At 38.3% G+C, this 20,649-nt stretch overlaps 1 protein-coding gene across 2 annotated transcripts in view; it reads right to left on the bottom strand.

Annotated features, from left to right (window-relative positions):
* LOC128865060 (uncharacterized) overlaps positions 1–20,649 on the bottom strand; it is a 91,099-nt gene that overhangs the window by 57,829 nt on the left and 12,621 nt on the right. For both annotated transcript variants that reach the window (XM_054104980.1, XM_054104981.1), the window contains 2 exons: positions 9,658–9,803; positions 7,547–7,757 (listed from right to left, as the gene is read on the bottom strand). In XM_054104980.1, the coding sequence (XP_053960955.1) occupies positions 7,547–7,757; positions 9,658–9,803 (357 nt within the window). The remainder of the gene's footprint in view (positions 1–7,546; positions 7,758–9,657; positions 9,804–20,649) is intronic.

The following is a 20,649-nucleotide window of genomic DNA, read 5'->3' as shown; positions in this document are numbered from 1 at the left end:
AAATACCGGAATATATTTCAGAAAATTCAAACTACAAGTTTATTCCTGCAAGTGATATTATTGCCTTGCAAGTACTCACCATCAACGGCAACACACCTATGTAGCGTTTGATCCTACTCTCGAAACATTTCTGAACCTCTATTTTCGGTATAGGCTCTGATAGCGTCTTCGATTTTCTATTACTTCCATTTAAAACATAAACATGTTTAAAACATAAACTGTATAAACATGTTCTCCGTAGTGGTTTTTTGACTCGTTCAAACAGATTTAGGTGTATTCGAAGGCTGTTGGATGGTATTTGTTTCGTTCTTGGTCAAATATCTACGGATAATGATGGCACACGCTGGAGCACGGTGAGTTATCATGGGGAAAAATCCACTAGGTATTTTCCTTCAAATCCTTTCTTTCTTGGAGAATCGCTTCACGTAATCGTCTAATAATGCCCAAATAAGGACTATTATTAATAATCTGACCTTTTTGCGAAAATTCATGGCGTACAATACCGTTGTAATCTATAAAAACCGTGAGCATCGCGTTCTTTCTTGACTGAAAAACACGTGGTTCTTTTGATCCTGATTCATTCAAAGCTCTCCACTCACTTGTCTAAGGTCTGGATTGCGTGTCGTACTCATAAGCCCACGTCACGCCTCCAGTAATGATGCGTTTTATAAATGTTGGGCCGGATTCAGTCTTACAAATCATATCTTTAGCGATGTCGACGCAGTACCTTTTTTGCATGAAGTTTAAATCCTTTGGAACCAACTTTGCAGCAACACGGTGTAAACCTAAAACATTAACTACAGTGATGGGTCCATAAGCAATGCTCAAATACTCTGATCTCCTGATCAACTTTTCTTTCGCTTCAGTAATGTTTTCATCAGTATTCGATATTGAAGACATACCACTACGTTTGTCATCCTCGATGGAGGCAAGTTCTCTTCTGTAGCGTTGATGCCACTCGTAAACGACTGTTTTCTATAGAGTATCATTACCGAAACAATTTACAAACATTTCTAAGGTTTTCGTGGCATTGAATCTATTTTTAACGCAAAATTTAATACAAACACGTTGTTACAAATTCAAATCCATTTTTAATCCTTATACCCAAGTTAGCGTAAATTTTATAAATGTCAAACAATAGCGACACAATTTTGGTATGAATGTTAATCACAGATACGCAACCTAACAAAAAAAACCAGAACTTATCAGTTGACTTAGAGCGCCACTTAGTGGTTGTTCCGGAACTTTTTGATGAAGGTGGTATATATTGTACAATAAGAACAACGCTGGGAATTATAAACCGGTTTCGAAATTGCACAAGGTATCCTAAATTATTCAAGAGAAATTGTTATTCGCACTTAGTAGCTTGATGTGTCCAAACTTGCGATTTTCGGTGAATATTGTTTTGCTGCCTTTCAAGAAGGTCATCAAGTGGATACAATTTATACTGCCTTTTTGAAAGCATTCCCGAAAAGCAAAGTGTCCCGAAGAGTTTTAGTAGATAAATTACTTGAGTAGATTAAATCTTATCTGAGCGATAAATATTGTGTGTTTGCTTTCAACAATGTCTGCATTAAGCCTTTTATCGCGACGATTGGCATTCCTCAAAGAAACATATTGACAGCGCTGCCTTATTTATTAATGACATTTATGCCAGCTTTTCATCATCTAAGTATCTATTTACTATATGCAGATGAACTCATGCTATATAGTACTCTACAATTAGTGATTTGCATGATTCCATCATTCTTCAAGCTGAGCTTAGTAAGCTACAGATTTCGTGTACTCTGAATCGTCTGTTTCTGAATGTGGTTACATGGTTTCTCTTTTGTACTTATAAGATCTACATTTGACGTCACTGCCTTCAGTTAGAGAGCGTATCATGCTAATCATATGCACGGAATGAATTCAAAAAACAATCATTACTTTTTTGCTCCGTTCGTCGAAGTTTAAAGAACCTTTACCGTCTTATGAATCGCGTTGTCAGCTAATAAATTTAAAACCTCTGCATAATAGATTTGGCTTTTTTGCCTATAGTTTTATAGTTCCCCTTCTGAAGAATTCAATTGACTATCCTACCCTTTCGGAAAGATTAATTTTCATTATTTCCATACATAATCTGCGTTAGGTCTTAATATTTTATATTGGAGTTTCTAAGTAAAATTATGCCAAATATGCTCCTTTAACTAGAATCCTATATAAGTTAAATGATTTCCCTTACTGGGGCCCTTCACTTTGCTCATTTGGCTAAATAAATAAAGAAAAACTTTGCGCGGTTGAGATTTTATTTACATCATGTCAGTTGACTCGAGTTTACATACCAGGCCATATGAGTACGATGTAATTATTGAAGGTGTTGTGCACCGGCACCTTCTTACTCTAAATCAGCTATTTTGAACGCCCTCCGAAAGACAAATTGTCTCTTTTAAAAACTACTTTCTATTTCACAACGATTAAAAAAGTACTAAAAATCCTACATATGGATGTACATGGAAAAGCAAAATTGGCATTACGGAACCAGATTTCGCAATTGCTCGTTTTTCGGTTGGAAAGTTTCATTGGGCAATTTTGCGTACTAATTCATTTGTATATCCAATCGCAAGTATTAATGAAATAATAGTTTAGTATAGGGTTGTTCAATAGGTGCGCTTCAACTTTTTTCCGATAGGGAGGGCGAACGACGCAATATTTTTTATTTTTCGCTTGTCATTTGTAAACTTCATTAGTATACATTTCATCATGGAACGCTACACACTTGAGCAACGATTGCAAATCGTGCAAATGTTTTATGAAAATAATCGTTCTGTTGCTGCTACTTTAAGAGCATTACGGCCATTTTACGGTCCATTTAACAAGCCGTCCCGTTTTGGGGTTATGTGAGCTCAGAGCCAATATTGAACGCGAAATTGCTGGAATTTCGGCCGATTTATGCAAAAGAGTGGTCGAAAATTGGGTTCAACGATTGGACTTCGTAAAACGTGCACGCGGTGGTCATGCAAAAGAAATCGAATTTCATACTTAAATGTATGTATAGGTTCAAACTCGATAATAAAAAAACAAATTAGTTAAAAAAGTCAAACCGTTTGTGTTTTATTCAAAAAAGTTCAAAAGTTGAAGCGCTCTTACTGAAAACCCCTATAAAAGCATTTCTTCAGCAGACTGCGTCTTCGTGTCGAAGAACTTCGTGTGGAAGATTCATTTTCAAGCTGAAGTTATTGATATTAAGAGTGTTTATTCTACAGTTTTTGTTTTTTTGTGGTACGGCATTCCAGATGAACAGCACCTATTACGTACATTCCTACACATTCCCCAAATAATACAATTTGGCTGCCTTGTGACAAGGTTATGATTCCACCACACATGCTCATTGAATGATTACACTAGTTTACACCAAAAATGGCCCTCGGCCAAAAAGCGTATTTTAAACTAATTTGAGCTCGCTGAAACCAAAAATGAATTTAATTAAAGAACGGTTTCCGAGATATTCCCAAAAAACCTGTTTTTTGGGCAATAGTGCAGTTATTACCTGCAATCTCAAAAACAGTGCGCGCCATTTCTTTGAAGTGCATAAATTTCGAAAGGCATACATATAACCTACATAGCAATATATGATTCGTGTCAATGAAAGTCGTAGTTTTCGCAAAACAGCTGTTGAAAGTTAAGAAACAGGCATTTTTGGTTTTCTGAAAGACAATTTTGTCACCTACATTTTAAGCCTAAGTTTGTCAGAATCGACGAAAAATTGTAGAAGCTATGACCCATAAAGTCAACACGTGTGATTTTGCAGCTTTTGACTTGGCTACGTTTGAGGTCGAAAATACGCTTTTACTCTCAAACTTCTTCTTTTATGTTGCACGGAATCTTCACGAAGTTGCATCCAGCAGTAGTCACTCATAATTCCTTGATCCCAAAAGCCCTCATAACGCTTTTCAATCGTAGCAATATCTTGATGAAATCGGTCGCCTTGTTCATCATTCATATGATAAATATATTTTGGAGTATGTACGTTTTACAATACTAACCAATAGTTTTAAAGTATTTCATCATTGTATGAATCAATTGACGGTCGTTGCTGCTCCTGTTGTTTCCCAAGAATCCATGAACAACTTTTTGGAAAGCTTTCCAAGCTTTAGCTTCGGAACTGTCAAGGCATTGTTGAAATTCTGTGTCCGTAAACAATTTCTTTTGGACCGACGAATATACCCGCTTTGATTTTCTCTGGTGACAATCTTGGGAACTTGGTTTTCAAGTATTTAACGGCTGTGTTTTCGGGTTTTTTTGCCAAAGCTATCACAAAATTCTTCATTAGCCCTCTGTCGTCGTGCACAAATTTATACTTGCAGAAATATGGCGCCACCGAAAAATATACACAGACGAACAATGGTCATACCTAGCTTTATTTAGCTGGAATTGGTACAATGGGCAAATAAGCCTATTCTGCGACATATATATATATGTATATATATATATATTTATTTATTTGTATGAAATAAATATTGTTTTTAATTATAGTGAGCCTAATAACAGTTATTTTGCGTGACTCAATATGCAGGCTGGCATGATTTACTTTTGTTCGAAACCGTATTGTATGCATCAAAAGGATATACGACACACGATGAAATTGTCTTCATTCACATAATACGTTATAACTTCTACAATTTTTCGTCGATTCTGACAAACTTAGGCTTAAAATGTAGGTGACAAAATTGTCTTTCAGAAAACCTATCTTATGTCGATATAAAAAATTATTTTGTTCCAAAAAAAAAGTTAATAAACTTTGATAATTTAACTTTCAACAGCTGTTTTGCGAAAACTACGACTTCCATTGACACGAATTATATATTGCCATGTAGGTTATATGTGTGCCTTTCGAAATTTATGCACTTCAAAGAAATGACGCGCACTGTTTTCGAGATTGCAGGTAATAACTGCACTATTGCCCAAAAATCAGGTTTTTTGGGAATATCTCGGAAACCGTTCTTTGAAAAAAAAAAATTCATTTTTGGTTTCAGCGACCTCAAATTAGTCTAAAAAACGCTTTTTGGTCGAGGACCATTTTTGAAAGTGAAAATTCGTAAACTAGTGTTATTGTTGTGTTTCCTCGTGCCGACACCTCTAGTTTGGTTACTGACTACGTAATTTGTGAAAGCGTTTATTTCACTACTACTTCGTGGTTCGATTTGGCAAAAGATGAAATTAGATTAAGAATTTAAAAAGAGTATACGATTTTCTTGTTTCCTAATTTATCGCTAATTTTTAAGGACATAATTGTGATATAATATGCATTTTTTTAGTATATATTTTTTTGGAATAAAACTACAATAATAAACGATAAAATGTATTTGATTTGATTAATTTACGTTATGTAAATATAAATAACGATAACGAAGAAAGTTCTATAAAAATTTATAATGAAAAATTTGTATTTCATAATTAACATTTCCATGAATTTCTTTATCGTAAAAGTATTATACACAATATATTAATAGGACTATGAATAAGTTCGTGCGGTTTTACAACAGATGGCGTAACTTGATTATTATTCCATCGATCCACATTTCCAAACATTCATTGGAGAGCTACTGTCGTAAGGCACAAACGTCAGTATAAGTTTTTTATTTGAAGCGTAAACAACAATATTTTTACCACACTTGAAAATGTCGAATTTCGTGCCAAATAATGTGTTTTTGCGGGGAATTCTTCTTCATTATTTTAATATGAAGAAAAAAGCAGCCGAAAGTCATCGTATCTTGGTGGAAGTTTATGGTGAGCATGCTCTATCTGAGCGAACGTGCCAGAAGTGGTTTGCACGCTTTAAAAGTGGTGATTTTGGCTTGGAAGACGAAGAACGCGAGGGTGCGCCGCCAAAGTTCATGGATACCGAATTGGAGGAATTGCTCGATCAAGATCCGGCTCAAACGCAAGAAGAGGTTGCAAAAACTTTGGGAGTTGATCAATCAACCATTTCCAAACGTTTAAAAGCCATGGAAATGATCCGAAAGGTAGGCCATTGGGTGCCGTATGAATTGAAGCCAAGAGACGTTGAACGCCGTTTTATGGCATGCGAACAACTGCTTCAACGGCACAAAAGAAAGGGTTTTTTGCATCGAATTGTGACTGGCGATGAAAAGTGGGTCCATTACGACAATCCAAAACGTCGGGCAACGTATGGATACCCTGGCCATGCTTCAACATCGACGTCGGCGCAGAATATTCATGGCCTGAAGGTTATGCTGTGTATCTGGTGGGACCAGCTGGGTGTTGTGTATTATGAGCTACTGAAACCGAATGAAACGATTACGGGGGATGTCTACCGACGACAATTGATGCGTTTGAGCCGAGCACTGCGAGAAAAACGGCCGCAATACGCCGATAGACACGACAAAGTTATTTTGCAACATGACAATGCTCGGCCACATGTTGCACAAGTGGTCAAAACATACTTAGAAACGCTCAAATGGGATGTCCTACCCCACCCGCCGTATAGTCCAGACCTTGCGCCGTCCGATTACTATCTCTTCCGATCGATGCAACATGGCCTGGCGGACCAGCACTTCCGTAATTACGATGAAGTCAAAAAATGGATCGATTCGTGGATTGCGGCAAAACCGACCGAATTTTTCACAAAGGGAATCCGTGAATTGCCAGAAAGATGGGAAAAAGTAGTAGTAAGCGATGGACAATATTTTGAATATTAAATTTGTAACCATTTTACGTCAATAAAGTTTCAAATTTCGAAAAAAACCGCACGAACTTATTCATAGTCTATTATAATGAAGCCTTTCTTGTGTTTGTATATGTGTGGTAAGTTTCCTTTCAGCATTGATACATATATTATATAAAAACTGTTTTTTCGGAAGACGGATATATAGTATTTTCGTATCAAGTCACTGAATACGTCGTTAAAGCATTCATTCAATTGGGTAAAAAAACTGCAAAAGATTATGTTATTCAGATAATGCATAAAAACCCTCTATCTTCCGTTGCATTATGCATGCCATAATTTAGCAAAATGTAGCAAGTCTACTACTATTTCCCTTTAACCCTAATCCCATGCCGATGGGTCGTTCGTGTCCGGCCAATTCGTTAAGAAATCATGAATTTTTTATGAAACTGCAGGTGCATGCTTCATACCATTTGCTTATGATAAGATATTATTAAAATACAAATTTTTGAAAAAATCTCTTCGGATTTGTTTAGTTAAAGCTTGGAAGATACCTTATGAATTTTTTCTAATTTCCTGTTGGCGACATACATATACCTATGTAGTAGAAATACGCGCCGGACGCAGCATGGGATTAAGGTGCCAAAGGGAACGTCATGGGTTACATGGACTACTAAATTCAGGTAGTGAGTTAAATGCCTGCAAATTTTGTTTTCTTTAAGTAAAATGTTGCTTTCATTGAAAAAATTGTATTTATCAGTTATTTAATGGTAAATTCTTACATGTTGGTCGACATTTCGATCAAAAGTATTTTTGTTTTTATAGTCTTGAATACATACATGCATGCATAAAATATACAAATATGCCTCCTAAAAAACTTACCCACAACTTTAAGTTCGACAAATATTGATTCCGTAGGGTAAATGGATAACTGGCATTCATACAACCCGCGATCGTTTTCACGCACAGATTTAATTCTCAAAGACCAGTGCCCCATATGGCGCGCATGCTCGACGAGAAATCTTTTATCACTACTGTGTGTTGATAGTCCAACTGTTAATAATTGGAAATCCTTACGACGAATCCACGAAACCTTGAAATATATACAAAAATAGGTCAAATCCCTAAAAACTTCCAAATTTTTCTTAATTATATTTATCAAAAATAAATAAATCAATGAGAAGTTAAAATTACTAAACAGCAATGGAAGTTTTTACTCACAACCACTATGAGTACCTAAATATAAAGCAATGTAGCAACCGAGTTAAACAAAATTTTCGAGTTTCTCTCTGGATTGCTGAAGTATGTATAAATGAACTGTCAAGGAACTTGTATTTTCTTCTGGGTTTTGAGTCAAGTTTTCCCAAGTGAGTCAGTCAAAGTTGACTTTTTGATTTTTTGGATGTCATTAGCAGATTTGGAAAGTTAGTCAGATTTTGCAGTATTATCGCGAAAGCGTTTGCATAAATTTTAATTTTTCTACAAATTAAAAAACAAACATTAAACTTAGAAAAAAAATAGTGTTGAAAAGCAATTAAATTTTTTACCAACTTTCTGCCAACTTCTACTTAGAAAAAAATTAAAAGATCTTTATATGCGTTCAATATCCTACTTTATTTTTATGAAAAATTACTGTTCCTTTGAACGACAAAATAGTTATGTCGTTTTCGGTGCGGTGACGCGTACTGCCTAGAGTGCACTTCAAACGATTTTCATATTTCTGCGCATGGACATTATTTAAAAGTACATACTTAAGCCAGCTGCCATTTTCTGTCATTGGCACTCACACGTCTGAATCATAACGGATTTTGGCATCAGCCATGTTCGGCCACAAAAATTCTGTTCGGTTTCGCCAAAAAAAAAACACCGAACTTTGGCCAAACATTTCTTAATTATTATTTATTCAGAACAAATTCAAAATTCAAATTGGATTTGCATGATAGCGATATGATTTGCAATAATATTATGTTATAGAAATAATTCGTCATTCAACAACGAATTGGGCAACGAATATTGAGTGTAGCCAGTGAGCAGTTGTTCAGTGCTTTCTATACTGATATACGATGGCGCTTGCAATGTCGATAATAGTAGCTTATAATTGCGTTTACATTACAATAAAAATTTATTCAACTATTCAGTTATTTTTCGTAAACATATGTAACAAGCTGAAATTTAATATTATCGATACTTATGTACCTTTTTTTCTTGCTGCATTTTTAATAAAAATACTGGACTTTCGAACACTTCAAGCGTGTTTAATAGGCCCCTGAACATGCTCGGCTCGGTTCGACTTTAAAAATCGTCGAGTGGTTCTCTAATAATTACATAGTTTTTCGTAATGTACATACAAACGAAATTTTAATTTAATTTTATATTGAATGTTTAAAATTTATTTTATTTAATATATAAATGTATACAATGTTAAAATCATCGAAATTTTCTATCATATTAATTCGAATATTTTATTTCAAGAGCAGCTCACACAACCTTCTTAGTTAGGAGTTGAGTCGGCCACTGAAGACATTTTATACCTTAATTTTCATAAAATATATTCACTCTATAAACAAAATAATTAAAACAAATGATTATTACAAGTTTTAAAATTATTTAGTGGTGGAAAGCCCTATTTGACCTACCTTGTAGAAAATTTTGCTAAATAACGAATGAGCATTGAAGTAGATAATTAATTTCATTTCATATTTTATTTCTGTCTTTTAGTAAATTTAATCTTTACATTAAATTTTTCTTTTAAAAATAATTACTTCATATATATGGGAGCTTCTCGGCTTTAAAAACATAAACTAGAGTTTCTTTTACTCAAACGAACCGCTAATATAATACCGGATTTTATAGAAGGAGTGATTATATCGTTGAAATGCTAAGCGATTATTTTCGCACAAAATGGGTAGAATAGGCAAAATGGCGTAGAGCCTATATTTTTTTGCACAAATAAATTAGGAGAGGCTTACTTATAATTAATTTGTAATACTTACTGTAGCTGGAGAACTTAATTTGACGACACATGGTAGGACTGCCAAGCCACCTTTCTGCGCTATAACACGAGTGTTATTTTTTGTTGTAAAATGCGATTGGCCGGAATCCCCAAAATGGTTTTTTATGGGCGTCATTTTACTAACGTCTACAAAACCACAAAATTACGAATCAGTGGAATTTGTCGAAAAGAGAAAGAAGGAATATTTATTATATATGCACGTTTTAATAGAAGAATTAAAATTAAGGTATATTTACAGAGTTGACAAAAAACGAGAGGAGAATTACAATATTTAGAATTATTAGGGTAATTAAGTGCTAATGAACTTTGATGCTAGGCCAGGTATTTGTAAATTATGATGGCAAATATATTGCTATTGTTGACATAATAACTTACAAATGCCATGAAGCCAGGTTATTTGCATTTAATTATGAATTACATAGCTCTACAAAATTTTGAGCAGAAACCGAAAACAAGCAATGAAGGGGAGGAAATCCTCTTGGGTGATAAGCGACTGGTCTTTTCGATCAAGTCAAAGCAGTGCAGCAAACACAACAATCCTTGGAGTGTTTGAGAAAATAATTTGATTAGAGGCAAAAATTTGTATGAAAAAAAATGGTTATTATGGCGTTTAACGGTATTTCCAAATTCTCCACATATATATATATAATTGACGCGTGCACCCTTTTTTGGGTGTTTGGCCGAGCTCCTCCTCCTATTTGGGGAGTGCGTTTTGATGTTGTTCCGCAAATGGAGGGACCTACAGTTTCAAGCCGACACCGAACGGCATGTATTTTTATGAGGAGCTTTTTCATGGTAGAAATATACTCGGAGGTTTGCCAATGCCTGCCGAGGCCGGACCGTTATTAAAAAAATGTTTTTTTAATTTTGGTGTTTCACCGATATTCGAACCTACGTTCTCTCTGTGAATTCCGAATGTTAGTCACGCACCAACCCATTCGGCTACGGCGGCCACCCCTCCACATAGCCTAATGAAATTTCAGACCAGGCCATTTTAATGATTCGAATTAAAACATTTTTGCCTTTAAATTGTTATCCATTCTCATAAACCTTACAAGCAAACCATCTCCATAGATTTTCAATAATGTTCGGATCAATCCAAATGTTTCATGAATCTCGGGATGAGAGGATTCCGACAGAGCTTTATAGTTGTTTCCTGGCATTTTGCACGTAACACCATATACACAGCTGTGATGTTGACTCAAGTACCCTTCTTCCTTTCCTAAGTCATGGAAATTTTAATTGTACCCATCCGACCCTAAGTACTACTTTTTCCATTTACCGGGATCGCTATTTGTAACAGAACTCCAAGTCATGTGGTCCCTTGCAAAATCGAGGCTCCGTTCTTTGCGAAATTTATTCAGTTGTTTTTTTGTACTTTTGTAATGGCGTTTTATTCCGTTCGTTCGTAAAGTTGCGTGATCAATCGGACTCCAGTAATGGTTTCCTTTCATAAATTTGGGAACAGTAACCTGTGTCTGAGCCCTTTACGATCATCAATCTACACGACTTCATATCGACCATGCCAACTTCAATGTTTTTGTTGTTGATGCAGCATAAATATTCCCCAAGCATGTACGGGGAATCCGGATATAAATCCGCGTCGTTTCGGTAACATAGAACCGACTGTAGTGGGAACACCAACTTCTTAACAATTTTGTGCAGCTCATAAAATTTTAGTGTCGGTCTTGGTTCGACATTTAGTTAACTTGATGGCAAACAATTATTTCATGGGTGGCCTCTGCTTTACGTCGTGCATCGAATACTTTCCAATTCTCTTGTTGTAGGCCAGCTATATTTTTTTTCTCGTTTCCGTAATGCTTCTCTTTCTTCGTCGAGTTCATCAATAACCACACCTTGTAGCAGTTTTCGTGAGTTGAATTCGCATCTCTAACCTCTTCTATGATCCTGAATGGCGAGTGTTTGGTGTATCTCGGCGGTATACCAATTTCCTATACTGTTCGTACCAGTTTCATTGATTTTCACAAACTAATAATAGGTAAATAGGACAACGATCTTAAGCATGGTTTCAGTGTGGACATTACAACGTGAGACACCTGTCGCAATCAAAAAATGCTGAATTTCTTCGCTTCAAGAGGTTTGAAGTGAAGTCAGACAGCAATGATATATGTAGGGTTGCCAAATACGGCTTCTGCAAAGGTTGTACCACTACTTCTGCTCCCGTATTTTTCGTTGGATAGAGCTAGATGATTCTTGAGAATCCTTCAGTTAGAGGTGTCGCTGCTGATACTATTTTTGTATACTGGTGATTTGAAAGTATATACACCTTGAGGTCTTAATAAAAAATTCGAAGATACTCAACTACTACAATTATTGGATGAAGACGCATGTCGAACCCTTGATAATATGTCTAAAGAGTTGGATGTTGACAGATCAACCGTCAGTAAACGTTTGCACGCGATGGGAGTGATCCAGAAAGCAAGTAACTGGGTGCCAATCAACTGAAGGAGAGCGTGCCAGGTGAACCAGGTCTATCGACAACAAAAAAAAATATTCATGCTTCAAAGGTTATGTTGTGCAACTAGTGGGATCAGAAGGGTGTCATCTTCATAATAGACACCATAAACCGTCTGAAACCATCACTGGCGATTGTTACCGACTGCAGCCAATGCGTGTGAATCCAGATCTCAAAGAAAAGCGGGCGGAATGCGACGGTAGACATGACAAACTGATTTTTCTGCATGACAACGCCAAGCGGAAGTACTAGCAATTGGGGAAGCCTGTAGGTTACTAATCGCAGATTTCTCTTTTAAGGGCAATATCGCTATTCTTTCGGATAGCCAAGCCGCAATCCAGGCGCTTCACGCGACTATAACAACCTCTAAAATGGTGGAGCAAAGTAGGAATAGCCTCACCAACTTGAGTGAAAACCATGAGTAACCTTGATTTGGGTCCCGGGACACCGGAACATAGAAGGTAACGAAAAAGCTGATGAACTGGCAAGAGGGGGATCTGCCATGAATAGCGCTCTTGCAGTACCAGTATTCACTCCACTAGGTGCGGTCAAGAATGCAATTTCCCTAAAATACCTTCGAATTGCAGATTGTAGATGGAGAGACCAGACGAAATGCGAAATCAGCAGAACGTTATGGCCCACCTACAACCTCAAGCAATCGTTGCACCTGCAGACTTACGGCAGTCATAACTGGCTTCTGGTCTATCGGAGAACAAGCCGCCAAAATGGGCATCCCTCACAACACATACTGTCATAGTTGTAAGCAACCGGAGGAATAAGAAACAATCTTCCATTTCCTCTGTGATTGCCCTGCCCTATGGAAGGACAGAATGTTAACCCTGGGCAAACCGCTGTTCGAGAGTCTCGAGCAACTATCTGGCTTAGACGTTAACAACCTAATAAGGTTCCTTAACCGCACAGACTGGATATAGTCCTGCTACAAATAACTGTTAAACAATTTGGTAACGAGGATGTGGCAACAAAATGGTGCGGAAGCGCTAGTTGGATTCTGGATGAATCACTACTCTAACCAACTAACCACGCCAGGTCACACGTTTCTAAATCGGTCCAGAAATATTTAGAGGGACTGAATTGGGAAATCTTGTCCTACCCACCGTATTCCCCAGACATTGCAACTACGGATTACCATCTGTTCCGATCAATGCACTCAGCCCTTATTGGAGAGCGGTTCACTTCTAGCTCAATGAATGAATCAAGCCTAAAGAACTCGAACTGCCAAAAAGATGGAGTAAAATTGTAGCTTCAAATGGCATATACTTCACATAATATCATGTATTATTTAATTGTTTAAATAATTCGTAACTTTGGCTAAGAAAGGACAGAAACTTATTCCTTTATCCAATATTACCTATCTTCCTGCTACTTATCGATCTGCTGACTATTGCCTTAAACTCAACGACCTTCTGTCTACTGATTATCAATTCTTGTACCTGGTATTTGCTGTGCTTTCTCCTGTGCAACCTTCTGCTTGAGCTTAACACCATCTTCATTAACAATTAGATCAACTTGACTTAAAATGTTTTTAACAATTACAAGTGCTTTATATTACATTCCTCAGCCGAATGGAAAGTTAAATCTAGCTCAATATTGTCTACTGTAATCTCGCTAATATCGATGCCTACTAGTCGTCGCTGCTCTTGGTTTAATTTAACATCTAGGCTTAGCATTATGGTTGTATCATTATGCATGAGGAATATACTACAACCTGTGTCGATCAACACCGATGCGTTCATTAAAATTATCATTCTTGGAAATAGAACTAAAGGTTGTCAAAAAAGTCTTGCGGTATTTTTATTGAATTTTCAATTGTTCATAAAATTGGTTATAATAATGCGATTTAAGTCAAATATGCGCCGTTTTGTTCGATGACGAGTTCTCAACGAGATGCCAACTTCATAATGCCCCTCTTATAGAAGCTCGCTTCCCTATTGTCAAAAAACTCGGAGAGCCAATTTTCACAGGACTCTCTTGAGGACAACTTCCGACTACCAAGCTCGTTCGCCATGGACAGCAATAGGTGGTAATCACTTGGTGCGAGATCCGGACTATACGGTGGATGCAAAAGAACCTCCCATCCGAGCTCCCGGAGCTTCTGGCGCGTCACCAAAAATGTGTGTGGCCTGGCGTTGTCCTGATGGAAGACAATTCGGCCTCTGTTGATCAAAGATGGCCTCTTCTGCATGAGTGCTGCATTCAAGCGGTCCAGTTGTTGGCAGTACAGGTCCGAATTGAGCGTTTGGCCATAGGGGAGCAGCTCATAGTGGATGATTCCCTGCCAATTCCACCAAACTCACAGAAGAACCTTCCTGGCCGTCAATCCAGGCTTGGCCACCGTCTGGGCAGCTTCACCGCTTTTCGACCACGACCGTTTGCACTTCACGTTGTCGTAAGTGACCCACTTTTCATCGCCAGTCACCATCCGCTTCAAAAACGGGTCGATTTTGTAGCTCTTGGCCGATGCTACGGCTGCTACTATGCCGGTATCTTTCGATCAATTCAACGATTTTATCGCAATTTTTGACGACAGGCCTTCCGGACCGTGGCGCATCTTCGATCACCTCTGCACCAGAACGAAAACGTTGAAACCATCGTTGTGCGGTGGAAATGGAAACCGTATCGGGTCCATAAACTGCACAAATTTTATTGGCGGCATGAGATGCATTTTTGCCTTTATCGTAGTAGTACTGTAAAATATGCCGTATTTTCTCTTTATTTTGCTACATGTTTGCGACGCTATAACTCACGAACGACTAAAAGCAAACAAGAATTAATCAAACACGTGTTAGCACGTGAAAAGAGCTTTCCAAAAAGCTCTAGCGTGAACCGATGCCACGAATACAACTAGAACTACGCGCTTGCAAAGACAAGCTTGCGGAAATACCGCAAGACTTTTTTGACAACCTTATATTTTTCTTTCCCGATTTCAGGTTTATAATTTGATCTGCAATGGCGATGAGCTAGATAAGCTCAAAATCCTGCTTCTAATAGGAATATGAATAAGTTCGTGCGGTTTACAAATTTAATATTCAAAATATTGTCCATCGCTTACTACTACTTTTTCCCATCTTTCTGGCAATTCACGGATTCCCTTTGTGAAAAATTCGGTCGGTTTTGCCGCAATCCACGAATCGATCCATTTTTTGACTTCATCGTAATTACGGAAGTGCTGGTCAGCCAGGCCATGTTGCATCGATCGGAAGAGATAGTAATCGGATGGCGCAAGGTCTGGACTATACGGCGGGTGGGGTAGGACATCCCATTTGAGCGTTTCTAAGTATGTTTTGACCACTTGTGCAACATGTGGCCGAGCATTGTCATGTTGCAAAATAACTTTGTCGTGTCTATCGGCGTATTGCGGCCGTTTTTCTCGCAGTGCTCGGCTCAAACGCATCAATTGTCGTCGGTAGACATCCCCCGTAATCGTTTCATTCGGTTTCAGTAGCTCATAATACACAACACCCAGCTGGTCCCACCAGATACACAGCATAACCTTCAGGCCATGAATATTCTGCGCCGACGTCGATGTTGAAGCATGGCCAGGGTATCCATACGTTGCCCGACGTTTTGGATTGTCGTAATGGACCCACTTTTCATCGCCAGTCACAATTCGATGCAAAAAACCCTTTCTTTTGTGCCGTTGAAGCAGTTGTTCGCATGCCATAAAACGGCGTTCAACGTCTCTTGGCTTCAATTCATACGGCACCCAATGGCCTACCTTTCGGATCATTCCCATGGCTTTTAAACGTTTGGAAATGGTTGATTGATCAACTCCCAAAGTTTTTGCAACCTCTTCTTGCGTTTGAGCCGGATCTTGATCGAGCAATTCCTCCAATTCGGTATCCATGAACTTTGGCGGCGCACCCTCGCGTTCTTCGTCTTCCAAGCCAAAATCACCACTTTTAAAGCGTGCAAACCACTTCTGGCACGTTCGCTCAGATAGAGCATGCTCACCATAAACTTCCACCAAGATACGATGACTTTCGGCTGCTTTTTTCTTCATATTAAAATAATGAAGAAGAATTCCCCGCAAAAACACATTATTTGGCACGAAATTCGACATTTTCAAGTGTGGTAAAAATATTGTTGTTTACGCTTCAAATAAAAAACTTATACTGACGTTTGTGCCTTACGACAGTAGCTCTCCAATGAATGTTTGGAAATGTGGATCGATGGAATAATAATCAAGTTACGCCATCTGTTGTAAAACCGCACGAACTTATTCATAGTCCTATTAAATAACAGATATTTCAGTCAAGTACGATAACTTTTATTCAAGCCTAAAGCCAATTAAAGCCGGGGTTTCACAAGGTAGTATCCTTGATCCTATACTTTATGTAATTTTCACATCTAGGTCAGTCTCTAAAACTGGTACTACAGCTACTTTTGCTGACGATACATGCATTTTAGCAATCGGGGACGATGAGACACAGCCCACTCGCAAACTTCAGGAAGATGTTAACAAAATTACTGAATGAACTACAAAATGGCGTATGAAACTTAACGAAAGCAAAAATTTCTTAATGTAAATTTTACAAATGAAAAAATTCAATACCCTCCTATATACATACATGTCAGGCACGCAAAATATTATTATTAAAAATAAAAATATCAAAATATTTAATGATATTAGTGATCGGAAATAAGAAAGAGCAACTGTGGCATATCCTACAGACTTAGCACGATTCCCGTCAACTTACACAAATGACGAGGTAATAAAGAAGCAGTGACTGAAGTGGCATCGAAATACAAACGCCCTTGCCGGAAGCGAGGCGTCTGCGACTCACTGTTACTTCGAGAGGTTGAAGCAACTCGTCATAGTAGACTCCACCGGAGCATCACTGTCAAACGAGGATGAGGTCATGACATGATGAAAGTGAAACGGTGAAGAAGTAGTTAAAACGGTTCCAGCACAAATATCGCCCAAATATGTTGTTGCCATGTCAAAGTCTCCTCGGCTGTAATCGCAAGTTCATTTGTCAGTTCTAAACTAAGTATAATGCGAGTCCAAGAGGTATTAGAGGTTCGGCCGCAACAAACATACAGGTAATATGAATTTCCTACATCTTTCAGAGTTTGTATCTAGTAGCGGTACAAGTACCAATTAGCATCAGAGGATGTCAATGGGGATAAATCTCATTCACAACCCGATTTAGTACACAACCCGATTTAGTTCTTTAATGCTTGAATGCGACGCCAATGCGTACACCGAGGTACGGGGAAGCCCGGATTCCAACAAGCGTGGTGAGTACGGTCTTGAATTTATGCTTCGTAATATATTATAAATTTTCAATGTGGGTAATACATCAGCATTTGTAACTAGCGAACGTGAAGCAAGAAATACTCGGAGCAGGGAGCTATTCAGATGTTGGATAATCTCCTATAAATCGTCGAAGCCGAATTTCAGGATAATAAGACTTGAATTGGGAGTCACCAGCATTAAATTCTTAATGAAATCCTTAGCAGCCCAAGAAATACAGATTAGGATAAGTATTTACAAAATCCGAAAACCAATCTAGGCCAACTAGGTTTAGGTAAAAACATTAGGGCCACTGTCAAACGTGTGAATAAGGCTTAGTTGTCCAATAAGCAAAGTAAACTCTGCCGAAAACATTCCTTGTTGAAATAATGACCGAGATAAACTGAGAACCACCATTCGTAGGATTCAAACTAGATCAAAACGAATCGGAGGCAGGTCGCTCTACCTCTTTACAATGAAGGGAGTAGGAATCACGCATTTAAACAGTTATAGTCAGACGGGCCAATAATCTGGGAGAGTCACACAATAAATTAATGCAGTAATAAACTCAACAAGAAAGTTATAAAGACTAGCGTATGCATGCATAACAGAAGCGATGCGTACATGTCCCACGTTGTCAATGGATGTTCTTCTAGAACTCACACATCTTCACATTCATATCCAATTCGAAGGAAGGAGAGCTATCCTAAGAGCAACCAAAGCTACCATTGGTTAGGCATTTACCAAAATCGGTAGGCTTAGAGAGCAATAATGAATAGTAGCACTCATAGTCTCCGCACATAATTCTTTGCGAGCAATTGTTTGCAAAAGCGAAGTGGGTGTGACTTAGTGCATATCCTACATTTGGATACTCTGTTCGGTACGAGGAGGCTGTGGTGTGGAAATAGTTTTTCCTCTGATACCATTAAAAATATTTGCATCATTTTGTAGCGCTAAAAGATGAAGGAAAAAATTTAGTTTTCAACCATTATCAACCCCCTTTGTTCAAGAATTGTTGCAGCAAGTATCTGCTTATCAATACCATGGTATACCTTTATATCTCTACCCAAGCTCTATTCATTCGAAGGAAAATCATTGTGGGGAAACGCGACCAAATCATCGACACCGAGATTTTTTTACGAAACATCCATCAACCAACGAAATCGACAAATATTCCTCTTTCCACCGAAGTGAAAGCTATTAAGTGAGAACTTAAATTTTTTGCCAGCGATTGATTAAATACCAAGGAATAGATTGCGTCGAAAGTTCACTTAAAAGTAGAATTGCTCCACCACGAAAAAAGTGGCTAGGAGTCAGGCCTGCATAATCTGCCTGCTCCTTTAAAATTAGCTCCATTATCTGAAATTATTTACTTTCGACAGCTTCCAAATAAATCGCCGTTGTCGAAAAGGATACAAGTACAGGGTTTGATTGAAAAGAAATGAGCCTTCCCGTGCGGAGCGTCTGCCAAGCGATCAACCGAATCGGTTGGTGGGGGAAAATGATCGCTGGACCTTCCCCTTCCACTAGAAACTGGTCCCAGTTCGCTAGCAACAGCAGTGCAGTCAACATCGCTCCGTGCGCGAAAGCCGTTTTAAAAGTGTAATAGGATTTTGCAGTGGCGAAAATCCAAGGTCAAAACCATGCTGATCATATTTTTTGACTCTCGAGGCATCGTCCACAAGGAGTTTGTACCTCCAGGAAGCACTGTAAACGCGGCATTTTACAAAGAAGTGCTCCTTCGGCTGAAAAACTGTGTCGCCCGGGTTCGGCCCGACCTCGTCAACAATTGGACCCTTCATCACGACAATGCGCCAGCGCACACCGTCTTCCTCTGCACGTCTGCATTGGCCAAAATGGGGGTTTTGGTGCTTCCCTACCCTCCCAAAAGCCCAGACCTGTCCCCTCCGGACTTCTTCTTGTTCCCGCGCCTGAAAAGAAAGCTGAAGGGGAGGCGTTTCGACTCCATCGAGGCGATCCAAAAAACTGTAACAGCCGAATTGAACGCGATTCCGGCGGATGAGTTTAAAAAATGTTTCCTGCAGTGGAAGGACCGCTACCAGCGGTGTATTCACGCTCAAGGGTCCTATTTTGAAGAATATTACTTGTATAAGCCAAAACTGCTTAAAAAAAATAAGGCTCATTACTTTTCAATCAAACCCTGTATACAAGCACATACTTTTGTGATTCTACAAACTCTGCTTTAATACTCAAGGGCCGGTGAAATCAACCCGAGTGTTATGAAGCGACTTTGAAAGAATCGCCTTTTCTCTTTACAAATCATGCAAATCTTTGGCCTTGAGCAGGCCCGTAGCTACGTACGGGCGTGAACGGGTCTTGCCCGTACAAGCGAATTCTTTGCCCGCACAGAAAGTAAGTACAAGAAAAAACCGATGTTTTCAGTGCTAGTGATGTGATTGGATAGCATTGGAGAATGGGCACACTTGTGTTTGTAGATACTACATATTTTGAGTTCGAGTTATTTCTATCGATATTGAAATTTGGTATTACAATTTTGACAAATGTTCCCAAACTGCACAAGCATGCACCAAACATTCATCAAATTCTTCGGATAATGGGAATTCCGCCTGTCCACCAATGATCGCGCCACTCAACGTTACGGATGCTCAGCCATGAGTGAAGATAGAATATAGCCTGTGTCTTGTTTTCGTCAACTAATTCACCCGAGAACAAGTTTTCAAAAATTTTTATTTCAAATAGAATATAGCCTTTGTTCCAACCGAAATACTTAAATACATACATACATGTGTATAAATGTTGACTGTCTCAACTGACAAAGGGTGTCTCATTCAGTCACCCAACAACACCCATTCGGGAGTGGGTAGATTCGGATCTCCGTGCATGAAACAGCAAAATGATAGAAAAAGTTTTTTCTAGTAGCGTTCGCCCCTCGGCAGGCAATGGCTAACCTCCGATTGTATTTTTGCCCCGAAAAAGAATTAAATTAAATTAAATATAAAAAAAATTATTTTTATTTGTTCCAGTAATATTTCCGACTGGGACTACTTTGTGAAAATATGTAAGTGCACACATATGTATGCGCATATGTACGAGTCTATAACAACGAAACAAACGTGAAACTCAATGATGTTGAGGCCATTGTAACTGAGTTGAGAGAAGCAAATGCACATCATTGTCAATAGAGCAAAAAAAAAAAACAATGACGTGTATTTTGTTGTTGCTTGAATTCTCTAGACAAAAACAAAGTAAAAGATTAA

This window comes from Anastrepha ludens, chromosome 5 (genome assembly GCF_028408465.1).
Source record: "Anastrepha ludens isolate Willacy chromosome 5, idAnaLude1.1, whole genome shotgun sequence".
In the NCBI taxonomy this organism is placed as follows: Eukaryota; Metazoa; Arthropoda; class Insecta; order Diptera; family Tephritidae; genus Anastrepha; species Anastrepha ludens.
This window is presented reverse-complemented; position numbering and strand designations above follow the sequence as displayed.